This window comes from Tribolium castaneum, chromosome 6 (assembly GCF_031307605.1).
Source record: "Tribolium castaneum strain GA2 chromosome 6, icTriCast1.1, whole genome shotgun sequence".
In the NCBI taxonomy this organism is placed as follows: Eukaryota; Metazoa; Arthropoda; class Insecta; order Coleoptera; family Tenebrionidae; genus Tribolium; species Tribolium castaneum.
The window spans coordinates 2659999-2673489 of NC_087399.1; the positions used below are offsets into that span (position 1 = coordinate 2659999).

General features: G+C 39.5%; 3 protein-coding genes across 4 annotated transcripts; 2 read left to right on the forward strand and 1 right to left on the reverse strand.

The window, feature by feature from the left end:
• The first annotated feature begins 351 nt into the window (after positions 1-351).
• Lis-1 (Lissencephaly-1) lies at positions 352-8984 on the forward strand. The gene is made up of 10 exons (XM_008198964.3): positions 352-508; positions 1001-1084; positions 3693-4619; positions 6649-6845; positions 6900-8034; positions 8083-8154; positions 8290-8499; positions 8543-8578; positions 8626-8854; positions 8903-8984. Exons 2-5 carry the CDS (start codon positions 1047-1049, stop codon positions 6971-6973), a joined length of 1236 nt encoding a protein of 411 aa, XP_008197186.2. The 5' UTR covers positions 352-508; positions 1001-1046; the 3' UTR covers positions 6974-8034; positions 8083-8154; positions 8290-8499; positions 8543-8578; positions 8626-8854; positions 8903-8984.
• Positions 8985-9341: 357 nt separating this feature from the next.
• Positions 9342-10455, forward strand: LOC656033 (uncharacterized protein). The gene is made up of 4 exons (XM_962588.5): positions 9342-9532; positions 9577-9720; positions 9768-9929; positions 9977-10455. The coding sequence occupies exons 1-4, from the start codon at positions 9423-9425 to the stop codon at positions 10269-10271; spliced, it is 711 nt and encodes a 236-aa protein (XP_967681.1). The 5' UTR covers positions 9342-9422; the 3' UTR covers positions 10272-10455.
• LOC655956 (uncharacterized protein) lies at positions 10441-13437 on the reverse strand. 2 transcript variants are annotated; one of them, XM_008198962.3, is made up of 10 exons: positions 13183-13437; positions 12996-13131; positions 12773-12943; positions 12582-12725; positions 12157-12334; positions 11607-12109; positions 11395-11556; positions 11175-11278; positions 11043-11131; positions 10441-10942 (listed from the first exon to the last, which is right to left on the reverse strand). In XM_008198962.3, exons 1-10 carry the CDS (start codon positions 13279-13281, stop codon positions 10741-10743), a joined length of 1788 nt encoding a protein of 595 aa, XP_008197184.1. In that variant the 5' UTR covers positions 13282-13437; the 3' UTR covers positions 10441-10740. The 2 variants fall into 2 exon arrangements, with proteins under 2 accessions (XP_008197184.1, XP_008197183.1); XM_008198961.3 differs by having other exon boundaries at positions 11389-11556.
• Positions 13438-13491: the final 54 nt, after the last annotated feature.

Here is a 13491-nt window from a genome sequence, read left to right on the forward strand (position 1 = left end):
TAAAAAATATTTCTAGCCCGGCGCCTCCACCAAAAATGTGAAATTATTAAAATTTGTACGAAATATTTTTATCTAAATGAAACAAAAATCTATGTTTTTATGATGTTTAATTAATCTTTGTTACAGAAAATTGCATAATAGTGAAAAAAAATATTAATTAAGCGTGCTATGTTTGTCATTACTTGTCACTAGCACTGTCACTGGGATTTTCATACTTTGAAAAACCGTAAAAAATCACAAATTGTGCTTTTTTAAAGTAATGAAAAGTAAAAAGTGTACTATTTGTGCGAATTTGTATTTTGTGTTGCTCGCCTAGCCTTTCCGCAGCCTTTCCCCCTAAACTTTCCCCAAATTCCCCATCCGTTGGCAATACTGCTCTTACTCACGCAGTTTTGTCATTTCGTATCGCCAGTGTTCGCGACCGTTACAAGTGTCCAGTGTCTCTGTTATCGCCTTTTAACCAAATCGCAGTGAAATAGTGTCTTGGATAATCACTTTATCACACCTTGTAAGTAAAATTTCCCCTTTATCACTTTCACAGCCGCCTATCCGGCGGAAATCCCAGACGAATTGACATTGGCCAAAGCAAAATGGCCGATATTGATTTTGTCTAAAAGGCCACAAAACGGGAAAATGCCATTTTCCGAGACAATTTTCCGCGGTAGCGGTCATTAAACCCGCCCCCCTTTGCCCAATCGGCGGCTGGACTGCCTGTCGCGCTTTTGGCGGGGCTCAAGGGGGCTGTCGCTGGTCCAAAGTACAGTCTGGGACGCAAGTAATGACGAGACTAGTAAACAAATGAACGTTACGTCATTCGAGCACGGCCAACTTTGCAAAACCGTTTCCTGTCATCGTTACGGTAACGTGATACTCGGTTTGGGGGCTTCGCCCTAATTCTAATCCGTTTAGAACGATTCTATCGATTAAACTTTGGGTTTGGTTAAAATGTTAAATTCTTGCGTGGGCAAATGTCAAAATCGTGTGTTTGTGATTGTTCCAGGTAATGCAATAGAAGATTTCTGAAAGTCGAGCCCCGGAACATTAACATGAAAATGGTTCTGTCTCAACGCCAGCGAGAGGAGCTGTAAGTAAAAAATTCATTCACTGATTCATTGTCACATTTTTTATCAGACCCGAGACACTTTATTGTGCACTTTGTTGCGTAGATAAAAACAAAAAAATATATTCGGGTTATCGGTCGATTTTCAATTAAATTATGTGTTGCTTGCGAACCTGTTTTTGCCGTTACCGGACATATCAAGGAGGCTTTGATCATGACAGCTGTCATTATTCATGGCCGACTGTTTAAAAGAATTCATCTTGCTAGCAGCTATGCAATACCGTTGCAAATTACGCGTTACGGTAAATTTTGCTGCACTTGGGACGAAAAAACCGAATTACGATACGTGTGTAGTATTTTCACTTTTAGAAAGTCCGAAAATTCGTCGAGTCGCACGCTGAATTATCAAACAAAAGAAAAACGGAATTTCAAATTTCTCTCGCAGGATGTAAGTAATTAAAGTGAAAAAAATATGTAGGGGAGGTCGGCTACAGTTAGGGATTAACCGTAAGAGAGTGTAGTGAACTTGAAAGTAATTTTCAGGTTATCTCGGTCAATCGCTTTCAGAACGCTCCAAGGAACGCAAAAATAATGCGAGGAGTGGTTTATTATCGGAAAATTTTTCGTATTATAATATTTAAGGGAGTTGTCCTTGCGAATCGTAGGCGGCGTTGCTGAAAATCAATACAGATCGGGACGTCACTGCGTAGTTACGGACGCTACCGTCTTTTTTTTTTTTTTTTCATTGCCAAGGTGACGTTTGTTTACGAGGGTGTTAAAATAGCCGCCGCCTCGGATATTTTTGATAATTGCAGCGTAATGAACTTGGGGGATTACATACTTGTCTGGCGGATGTCTTAAAATATCTCGAGAGGGGCAAAAAATTAATTAACGACGGGAACTGTTTTTGTTAATTAACTCTACGAGTTGTTTATTGTTCTAATTGACTAAAATTGGTTAAGGATTGAAAGTTAAAAGTGAAAGGTTGTTAGAACTGACAGATGATGATTTAATTATTAGTGCTAATTTTTTTGGAGGCGACAGTGGGTCACCGATAAAAATATAATTGGAAAACATTGTCATTGATAAAATACGTTGATACATATTTCGCTTTAAAATATCAATAAATAATCGTCGAGGTCAGTTCGCGTGACCACAGAGAGGATTTCACTTTTTAAACAGGTGTTGAATAATAAAAAAACTATTTGTTTGAATAGAGTAAAAAATAATTGATAATTTTGTAATTGACTTGGGAAACATTTTATTGCACAGTTTTGCAGTTTTACGTAAAAACGACTCAAGAACTTCCGAGTAAATCGAGGATAGTAAGTTCCTGTTACTTCCGGTAATTACAAATATGGGAAGAAAACTGAAGTTACAAGAACATTACACGATTCTAGGCCTCGTCTTGTTTATTTATTTACCAGTGAAGGTTTTGTTTTATTTGTTTTTCCATACATCTAAATATTTTATGTGGCTTGTAAACAGTTTTTGAATAATTAGATTTTTCTGTCCAGAAAAAAATTAATAAAATTAAAAAATCCTCTAATTCCCAAAAATTTCGAAATCCTTAATCCTTGAAAACTATCCGGGACTTGTCTACTATTGCTTTTCTTCAATAATTTCTTATTTTTAAATTTAAAAAAGAAAACATAAATTTTTATACTTTGTCTTCTTGTATATAATTGAAAATTTTGGGGATTTTCCAGAAAAATCGGGTCGTAGCTCCATAATTTTAATTGCAAATGTCTTATGTTCAAAAATTGTCTTTGGAATTTTTAAATTTTAACCGATATTTGGACAAATCTACATCCTTTAGATTTTTTAAATAAAGTTTTAAAAAATAGATAAAAAAATAGTCACAAATTTTGAGAACCACTGAACTGGTATAGAAAACCGCTGAAAAAAACTAGCTTGTATTTTTAATTAAAAAACGGCAGACGTAAATTAACTTTTTGGTTCACTCCACATGTCATTTTGTGTTTTCTTTATTAAATTTTATGAAAAAAACAAAAATGTGCCAAACCGGGATTCGAACCTCCTTCTCAGATAAATATGCTAACAACAAGTTTGAAACATTTTTCGTGTAATAATGTTTATTTAAAGGAAAACTTTTTTATAAAATAGTATGTATAGTATATAAAATTACAAAACCAACGAAAAATAAAAGTAAATTCTAAAATTAATTGATTTATTATTATTTTTTATTAATATCTGAACTTTGAATTTGTCTAATTTTTAAGCAAATAAAACTATTTTTTTGGGTGTATTTTTTTCAAAAATTCAAGTTTTTGGAATTTTTTGAAATTATCGGTTATTAAAATAATTTCTGTATGTTATAGTTTTTTGTCTTAATTTGTAGAAATCGATTTATTAATTTTTTTTTATTAATTTGTCGCAAAATCAGGTCTCGGAATTTGCTGAGTTTGCTTTTGTTTCTTTAATGACTCTCTTTATTGATTTTAAGCAAAACCTTGAATTCGTTTGTTATTTTTACGTCGTTTGACCGTGAGCTATTGATTCATGTAAATTTTCTTTTATTAATAAAATACTCGTCTCGTCCATATAATAAGACCCCCTTACATCACCCACATTTGTGTTTATTTTATTACATCACTTGTGATTTTTGCAGTAACAAAGCCATCGCTGATTACCTCAGTAGCAACGGTTACATGAACGCACTAGAAGCGTTCAAAAAAGAAACGGACATGCCCGGCGAACTCGAGCGCAAATTCGGCGGTCTTCTCGAAAAAAAATGGACATCTGTGATACGTCTCCAGAAGAAAGTGATGGAACTCGAATCGAAACTCCACGAAGCCGAAAAGGAATACATCGAGGGGGCACCAACTCGCGGCAAACGCAGTCCAGCCGAATGGATCCCCAGACCCCCTGAGAAATACGCCCTGACGGGGCACCGAGCCCCCGTCACACGTGTCATATTCCATCCGTTGTTTAGTCTCTTTGTATCGACAAGTGAAGATGCTACGATTAAAGTCTGGGATTTTGAGACAGGGGAATACGAGAGGACCCTCAAAGGCCACTCGGATGCCGTTCAAGACGTCGCTTTCGACGCCACAGGAAAACTGCTAGTTTCCTGTAGCGCCGATATGTCGATTAAATTATGGGATTTCCAACAGAGTTACGAATGCATCCGAACGATGCTCGGGCATGATCACAATATATCATCGGTGGCGTTCATGCCAGCGGGGGATTTTGTCGTTTCGTCAAGTCGCGATAAAACCATCAAAATGTGGGAGGTTTCGACCGGTTATTGTGTCAAAACCTTTACAGGACACAAGGATTGGGTCAGAGTTGTGCGGCCATCGCCCGATGGTCAACTCTTGGCCAGTTGTTCCAACGATCAGACCATCAGAATATGGCAGGTTTATACGAAGGAATGTCGAGCTGAGTTGAGAGCACACGAACACGTTGTCGAATTCGTAGCATGGGCACCTGATTCGGCTGCGAATGCCATCAATGAAGCGGCAGGAGTCGATAATAAGAAGGGGGCACATATGGGACCGTTTCTGGCGTCGTGTTCCAGGGATAAGACGATCAGGTGAGAGGGGGCCGCGTTTTACGCCTAAACTAGACGGCCGAAAATTTTGATAAAATCACAGCTAAGACAAAAGGGCGTGGGGCACGTCGTGGCCAAATTTGAACAAAATCGAACGAGCGGTTTCCGAGATATTGACACTTGTAGCTGGGAGGGGGGGTCAGCTGTAACACCAAAACTGGGCGTTCAAAAAATTTGGAAAAATCACAGTAGGGGCAAGGAGGGCTGAGCTACGCTTGGTGCAAATTTGGAGGAAATCAAATCATCGGTTTGCGAAATACTGGGGGTTGAATTTGAGGAGATTGGTCACGTGTAACATTGAAACTCTACGTTCAAAAAATTTGGAAAAATTACAGTAGAGGGCAAAGGGGCTGAGCTATATCTAGTACAAATTTGGACGAAATCGAACGATCGGTTTGCGAAATATCGGGGGTTGAGCCTGGGAGGGGGGCCGCTTGTAACACCGAGACTGGGCGTTCAAAACATTTGGAAAAATCACAGTAGGGGCAAAGGGGGCTGAGCTACGCTTGGTGCAAATTTGGAGGAAATCAAATCATCGGTTTGCGAAATACTGGGGGTTGAATTTGAGGAGATTGGTCACGTGTAACATTGAAACTCTACGTTCAAAAAATTTGGAAAAATTACAGTAGGGGGCAAAGGGGCTGAGCTACGCTTGGTGCAAATTTGGAGGAAATCAAATCATCGGTTTGCGAAATACTGGGGGTTGAATTTGAGGAGATTGGTCACGTGTAACATTGAAACTGTACGTTCAAAAAATTTGGAAAAATTACAGTAGGGGGCAAAGGGGCTGAGCTATATCTAGTACAAATTTGGACGAAATCGAACGATCGGTTTGCGAAATATCGGGGGTTGAGCCTGGGAAGGGGGCCGCTTGTAACACCGAGACTGGGCGTTCAAAACATTTGGAAAAATCACAGTAGGGGCAAAGGGGGCTGAGCTACGCTTGGTGCAAATTTGGACGAAATCAAACCACCGGTTTGCGAAATACTGGGGGTTGAATTTGAGGAGATTGGTCACGTGTAACATTGAAACTCTACGTTCAAAAAATTTGGAAAAATTACAGTAGAGGGCAAAGGGGCTGAGCTATATCTAGTACAAATTTGGACGAAATCGAACGATCGGTTTGCGAAATATCGGGGGTTGAGCCTGGGAGGGGGGCCGCTTGTAACACCGAGACTGGGCGTTCAAAACATTTGGAAAAATCACAGTAGGGGCAAAGGGGGCTGAGCTACGCTTGGTGCAAATTTGGCGGAAATCAAATCATCGGTTTGCGAAATACTGGGGGTTGAATTTGAGGAGATTGGTCACGTGTAACATTGAAACTCTACGTTCAAAAAATTTGGAAAAATTACAGTAGGGGGCAAGGGGGCTGAGCTACGCTTGGTGCAAATTTGGAGGAAATCAAATCATCGGTTTGCGAAATACTGGGGGTTGAATTTGAGGAGATTGGTCACGTGTAACATTGAAACTGTACGTTCAAAAAATTTGGAAAAATTACAGTAGGGGGCAAAGGGGCTGAGCTATATCTAGTACAAATTTGGACGAAATCGAACGATCGGTTTGCGAAATATCGGGGGTTGAGCCTGGGAAGGGGGCCGCTTGTAACACCGAGACTGGGCGTTCAAAACATTTGGAAAAATCACAGTAGGGGCAAAGGGGGCTGAGCTACGCTTGGTGCAAATTTGGACGAAATCAAACCACCGGTTTGCGAAATATTGGGGGTTGAATTTGAGTAGATTGGTCACGTGTAACATTGAAGCTCTACGTTCAAAAAATTCGGAAAAATTACAGTAGGGGGCAAAGGGGCTGAGCTATATCTAGTGCAAATTTGGACGAAATCGAACGATCGGTTTGCGAAATATCGGGGGTTGAGGCTGGGAGGGGGGCCGCTTGTAACACTGAGACTGGGCGTTCAAAAAATTTGGAAAAATCACAGTGGGGAGTAGGGGGGTTGAGCTACGCTGTGTGTAAGTTAGGGCGGAATTGTATGTTGGGGAACTTTGTTTTGTAGGATATGGGATGTGGGCGCCGGCGTGGCTCTCTTCGTGCTGATTGGCCACGACAATTGGGTGCGAGGGGCAGTTTTCCATCCGGGTGGTAAATTTTTAGTGTCGGTTAGTGACGACAAAACGTTGAGAGTTTGGGATTTGCGAAATAAGCGCTGTTTAAAGACGTTAGATGCTCACAAACACTTTTGTACGTCTGTAGGTAAGTTGGTTGAGGTTTTGTTGCAGGGTTTGTTCTGATTGGTGGTCGTTTCAGATTTCCACAAATCACATCCTTATGTGATTTCGGGGAGTGTAGATCTAACGGTGAAAGTGTGGGAATGCCGTTAAGTTATAGTAAAACTTTTTTTTCACGGTTGCAGTGTAATTTAATTATTTAAGCCAAAACATTTATTCCTTTACGAAAGGTTTTATTTAGTGCAAATTCAGTTATTAAACTATTTTTTTGTGATTTGTTTTGTTTCATTAAAATTGGATTTGAGGTCTGGAATTTTTTTTCTTTTAAGTGTGAGTGACTTGTAGTTTCCGTTTAGAACAAAGTTTATTTTTGTTATATTACGATCGGTTTTTTTGTGATATATTTTTATTAGAAACTGCAAGTTAGTTATTCTTAATAAATGCTTCAGATATTTAATAAACAGGCAGTGGATATTGATGAAGTTATTATTGACACGTCTCGGTATTTTCTTGTTGTTTATTATTTTCGTTTGTTTCAAATGTATCGTGATGTGTTGGAAATGAATTCATGAAAAATTGTAGAGCTTTTTCAGTTCAGTTATTAGACACTATTTATAGGGGAAGAAATTAATATCATGTTGGTATTAATTTTTTGACATTTTAATGACAGTCGCAACTAGGTAACTATAATCCCTCTCAATGTAGATCTTGAAAATGTATATTGCACAAGTCCCGCTTAATCAGTGAAAATTATGTATTTTTTTTAATACTCATTTCATGTTTAACAAATTGATTTCCAGTAATTGTTTTAATAAAAACATCCCAAAATCGCTTGCTTACGATGTATAGTGGCACAATGTTCGTATATAGCCTTACATTGTTTTTTCGAGTAGGATATGTGAATATTTTCTTCTGTATATAAAAATAAAATTGTCTCCTTACAAGTTGTTTTATTGCCATCCCAGTCAAGACAAAAAGATTTGAATTTGGCGCTAAGGCGTAAATGGCATGTGTTGACACTTGCGCACGCGCTACTGGTTTTCAACAGCTGATTGTAAGCAAAAATTGTTTATTTTGCAAAATTACAATTTCTGAAGTTTTTGAAATATTGTGCGACCAACTGTTTACTGCATGATGCACATCGAGGACGAATTGATGGAAGAATCAGTTGATTTAATCAAAGAAGAACTAAAAACGGAACAAGAGCCGTACAAGTAAAAAACACCCTTTATTTAGTTATTTATAAAAAAAAATTGTTACAGCAAACTTTCATTAAATCCGTTAAAAATTAGCTCTATGAAGATGAAAATACGTGAAAAATTAGTCGTGCCGTGGTAATTATAACCATTTCATTTTATTTATTGATTGTTACGAAAGTTTGGTTAGTCTTTTTGACAGTATCGGGTCACGTGACCCATTTTTGACCAATCATGTGTCGTTTTAATGGCGCCAAATTTACAATATTTTAGTGAGCCCAAACCTTTAAGTCCCGTTAAGAAAATTAAAATGTTGAGGAAAAAACCAAAACCGATAAATTTCACAATTAGGAATGAAACGGAAACCAAAAGTGAAAATTTAGTCCAGCCCAAAGTGCAAACAATTAGTCAGACGTTAACTAATAACGGAAAATGTGTTTCCACTGGTGAAAATTTGACTGAAATCACAAGAAACACGAAAAAGTAGGTGTCTTCTGTGTTTTTCTTTCCTGATAATTTGTTTTAGTGAGCCAAAGACTGTTAGCCGTGCCCGCAATTTTAGGTATTTCTCTCCTGAAAAAAAATCCGGTTGTGATTAATGGTTTTCAGGCCGCGGAATGCAGCAATTCAGTTTAAGGAACAGCACCTGAAAAACCCCAGTGCCGCGAGACAAATGTGGCGAGTCGCCACTGCAGTGATAGAACAACAAAAAAAAGTTATAGCAAATTTGGAAAGTAAAAACGAGAGGCTTTGCAAGAGAAATAAACTGCTAGAAGCCGCGCTTGACGACATACAGAACTCGGCAAACACGCCCGGAAATTGCTACATTTTGCTCAAAGTAATTTTTTTAATTTATTCAATTTTTTGCTAATTTGTGCGATTCCAGAAACCGGGCGAATATTTCATCAAATGGGGTTAGATTGGATTCGTTGGAAAAGTTTTGTGGTTAATAAAGCAATTAAAACCTTTTTTGTGTTTTATTCAACCTATGATTCAAAATGACAAGCTCAGAAACAACTAAAATTTGGCTTCTTGGGTATTCCAAAGTCACAGAAAACAATTTTATCGCTAGAAACTGTGTGTGTTGTAATTAAAAGTGATTTAATAAATAATTTTACAATAAAATGCAGTTTGAATTTCGTCCTGTTAAGTTCAGCCAACCTGACCATTCAAAACCAGTCACGAATTTAAATGTTAGACGCACTAAACGAACGAATTATTTATTCACCTGTTACGAATTTATTCATTACCTGACGAGACATGCGGCTACTTAACGCCCCTTTTATTTTCTCTTTACAACAGTTTGAGTGTTGATTGATGAGGTTGGCGCCTCTGGTTGTCAGTCACCAAAATAACAAACGTCAAATTTTAATGTTTTTTAAGGCGTAAAAGCGCAACAAAAAGTGATGGCTTTAAGTAATATCGTATTGCTTAGCCAAATCGCCGGTTATGTGATAGCTTTTATCTTATCGTTATGCATAGTTGTTCCTATGAGTTTGCACCAGGATGAATTCAGGTTAGTGGCTCCTTTGTTGCCAAAACTACAATATCTCGTTCCAGGGGTCATTGCTTGTTGTTTTCGACCGGCGTGTGGCAGGAGGCCGACGGCCAGTTGAAAGTCGACTGGGCTTCGCAGTGCTACTGCAACTACACGATTTTTGTAGGCGTGTTGTTATGTTTAGTCTCAATCGTGCAAATCTATCGGTAGGCGAAGCCCCAAGTCTTCAACCAGCTCACTAATATCTTTCCAGCTTGTCGCTGTTCTTGTACAAAGGCACCGATAGCAGTTTTTTGTCCGCGTTCTTTGACGTCCTCACAGGCATTATTTTGTGCGGCATGACCATAATCGCAGCTTTGATGATTACTTTGGGGTTCATGGTGTGGTGCCAGAACATGACCCAACGATTCCCCTCGTAAGCCGAACACATCGTGCTTAGGAGCCACTAATCGCTCGTTTCAGGTGCGAATTAGCAGCTGGTCAAGCGATTGATAAACAGGACGGTATTAACACCACCAATTTTTACATCGAGTTGGGGACTGCACAGTTTGGCGTTTGGGGCTCCTTTGCCACGTGGGTGGGGCTGTCCGTGTTCGCACTTTTGAAGCTGTGCCGCTACCACCAGTTGGAAAATATCAGAGTGTCAATGTACAGAGAACGGCAGAGACTGATCAACGAAAACTCAGAGTCGCCTGGAAGCTCGCTAGGTCGTGAGTCCACACACAGTCAAGACACCACGGCCACAGCCGCCGAGTGATTAGTTTCCGGCGTCTTGAGGTGTCCTTATTTTATAATTTACGCAATAATTCACATCTCACTTCTCATACATAACACTGTGTACCAAATAGTCGGTTTTAATTGAGTATATTGTGATAATATAATAGAGATTAGCGGCTTTTTCAAGTTGATTTTATAAGAATAAATCATTTTATTGGAAGAAACATTTTATTAAAGATTATGTACATATCGTTAACAAACAAAATTGATTTACTGTGTCACTTAAGCACCTGTTACATGGTACGTTATAAATAAAACTCTGAACATCATAATAAATAATAGGAACGATCAAATAACCGAAACTGTGATTAAGTATAACCCGGAGCATTGATTTGGAATATAAAGTTACAATGATTAAGTCAAAAGAACGAGCTTTGTTATCATCCCAAAGCTATTGCTACGAATGAGGTATGAAAAAATTTCGTTAAAAATGTATATTTTGGCCCTAATTATTTCTCCGTCAGAGACAATTGTAGTATTTCCTCAAGGATTTTTTCCTCTTGCAATCTTTGCTCTTCCTGCTTTCGGCGTTCCTGCTCTGACAGCATGAGAGCCATGTGCAGGTCCGAATCTATGTCAGGATCAGCGGCCGCGTTAGTCTCACTGCTATCTGTACTCTTTTGATAAAGCTCTAAACTGGCCTGAATAGCTCTACAACAAAGTGTCTTACTTGCAGCTAGTTAAGCAAAAAGCGGAGATAATTGATTAAACCACTAAACAATTTTTTGACAATTTTGTTATTAATAAGTACCTTTGCAACTGCCTTTCCTCCTCACCTACGAGGTTTGGAGTCGCAGGTCGCGACGGTTTCTGGGCTTTCAAGGCCTCCCAAATGTCCACCTGTAACTGAGTTAACAAAACGACAAACAATTCGTAAAATCACCTCTTCCTTTTCCGTCCCGGCATCAATTAAACTCTGCTGAATTGCAAATTGTAACAAATCGTCTTCCTCTTCCATACTGAACTGTCTGCGGCCGTCGGACGCAGCTGGAATTTTTCCGAAATTAGTGTCGAATCATTTAAAATTGAAATGATGATATGAAGCGAGTAAAATCAAACGAAATAAAAAAAAAACAAAATAATGACCCGTGCATTACCATTACCAATCTGAGAATATCCTGAGGGACATTGGAAAATACACTCGTCTAAAACACACGTTAATCTGTCCTCTTCCTGTATCCGGTGGACGTGCGCCACTTCCGCGTCTATACCGAAAATGTTGCCGAATGTTATCCTCGCGTTTAGCACGTGAAAGAGGGGGATTTCTGCAACGAAAAGCAAAAAAATCAGATTTTTTTAACAAAAGTAATCTTACCGATTTTGACGGGGAAACCCGACGGCAGCTGCATCTGTATAAAGTCCTTCAATTTGGCGAAATGCGAGCTAGAAATGGCCATTAGATCGACAATTGGAAGAATCTGTTCGGGCAGCGATAGGGGGTATTGCTCACACAGCCATAAATTCGCTTTGAATTTCTGCACTTTAACGCTAATTTCTTTAGGTCGGCCAATGTCTCGATTTTGTAAATTCACCGCCGAGTCGAAATACTCCTCGGGTGTTATATTACACGGATTACTGGACTTTGTGTATTCGTTTTGAAGGGCTGCGGCTGCTTGATTCTCTTCAACTTCCGCAATGCCTAGAAAATTCTGTAGTGGTGTTTTATTATTTCTACTTCGGGCTTTATCGCTTTCGGTTAAATGTTCGGTTCGTGTTTTCGTCACCAGTTCCACGTTCGACGCACTGAAGACTTTACACTCGTGCCCGTTCACCGCTTCACTTTTATCAGATCTCCAGCCCCACATGCCCGCTTTATTCCTGCATCGTACAATTATTAAAGAAATTAAATAGAGATTTTAAGTTGCCTCTCGAAACTGATCTTGTCCGTGTCCACGTATGTCGTGACTATGGGGGTTGTCAGTCTTTGAGAGACCGATTCTTCGGTTGGGATTAAAACGCCAAGAGCCTCGTCAGGCGCCTTCATCTCCTCACAATAGACCTGTTGGATGTCATGGTCGATTTCCATCATTGTTGCCCCATCACCTAATTATTACAATTATCATCAAAGCGAGCTGCATACACTATTTTTTCTACGATCCAGCGGTCATTATAATTTTTTTTTCTGACTAGTTACAAACTTGTATATAATCAACAACTGCTACCTCAAGCTTGCTACGAGTTACCCGTTCCGTTCAGCTTATAAACATAGCTCCGTTGGCCCCGTATTGGCGAGCACATTTGTAAGACTGTCCAATTTAGTTAACGCAGACCGAACTAATTAATTACTCACTGTGGCCTTGGAACACGTAGCTTCTGTTGCCCCTCTGCCAGCTCGTGTGGTCAAAGCCTAGCAAAGTGGTGTCTATCCGGACATTAGAGCCTTGTTTGAAGACTTTGTAAGTGTCGCTGGGGCACATTCGTGAGACCAGAGGCACTGGAAAAATTCCACTCTAAACGTGTTAGTGTTTTTGGGTTTGTTACCCCAACTAGTGAACTCCCACTTCATTTCCACGTAAAAATCTGGCGCTTCTTTGAGTTTCTGGAGCAGTTCTGGAATGCCAGCCATGCGGTTCGAATATCGTTGAAAATCGCGCCGTTCTAAAACCATATGTAACAGTTCCGGGTCACCCGTGGCCACTGCCTCTTGTACAACTGCAAAAAAACCGTGTCGGAAATTCGGGAAGGCTTATCTTAATCCGATTACCAGTCCAGCCATCTGCATTTTCACAGTTTACGTTGGCTTCGTTATTCAATAACGAACGAGCTGACTCTAAATGGCCCAAGGTGACGGCTAGCATTAGCGGGGTTCGCCCTCGATTGTCCAACTTTTCTTTATCGTCCTGCAGTGGCATTCAAGTCTAGCTAACGCACCAAATAAAGCAATTCGTTACCTCTTTCTTTTTCAGTAAAATATCCAACTGTTTATAGTCGTTCTGCCACACCAACCAGTGTAAAGGGTATTCTTTTTGGATGAAGTCGATTTCGACCATTTTTTCAAGTGTTTTAGCACCGAGTACGTTTTATATTGACGGAAACATGGTCACACTTTGCTGTTTACAAGCGATGACGACGAAATTAACACTTTAATTTTTGAAATGACAGATGTGCTATCTACCAGACGCCATATTTGATTGATGAGTCAGAAACGTCAAAATACGCTAAAGGAGCATTCACACGGACAGCCGTGCCGGGTTCACACG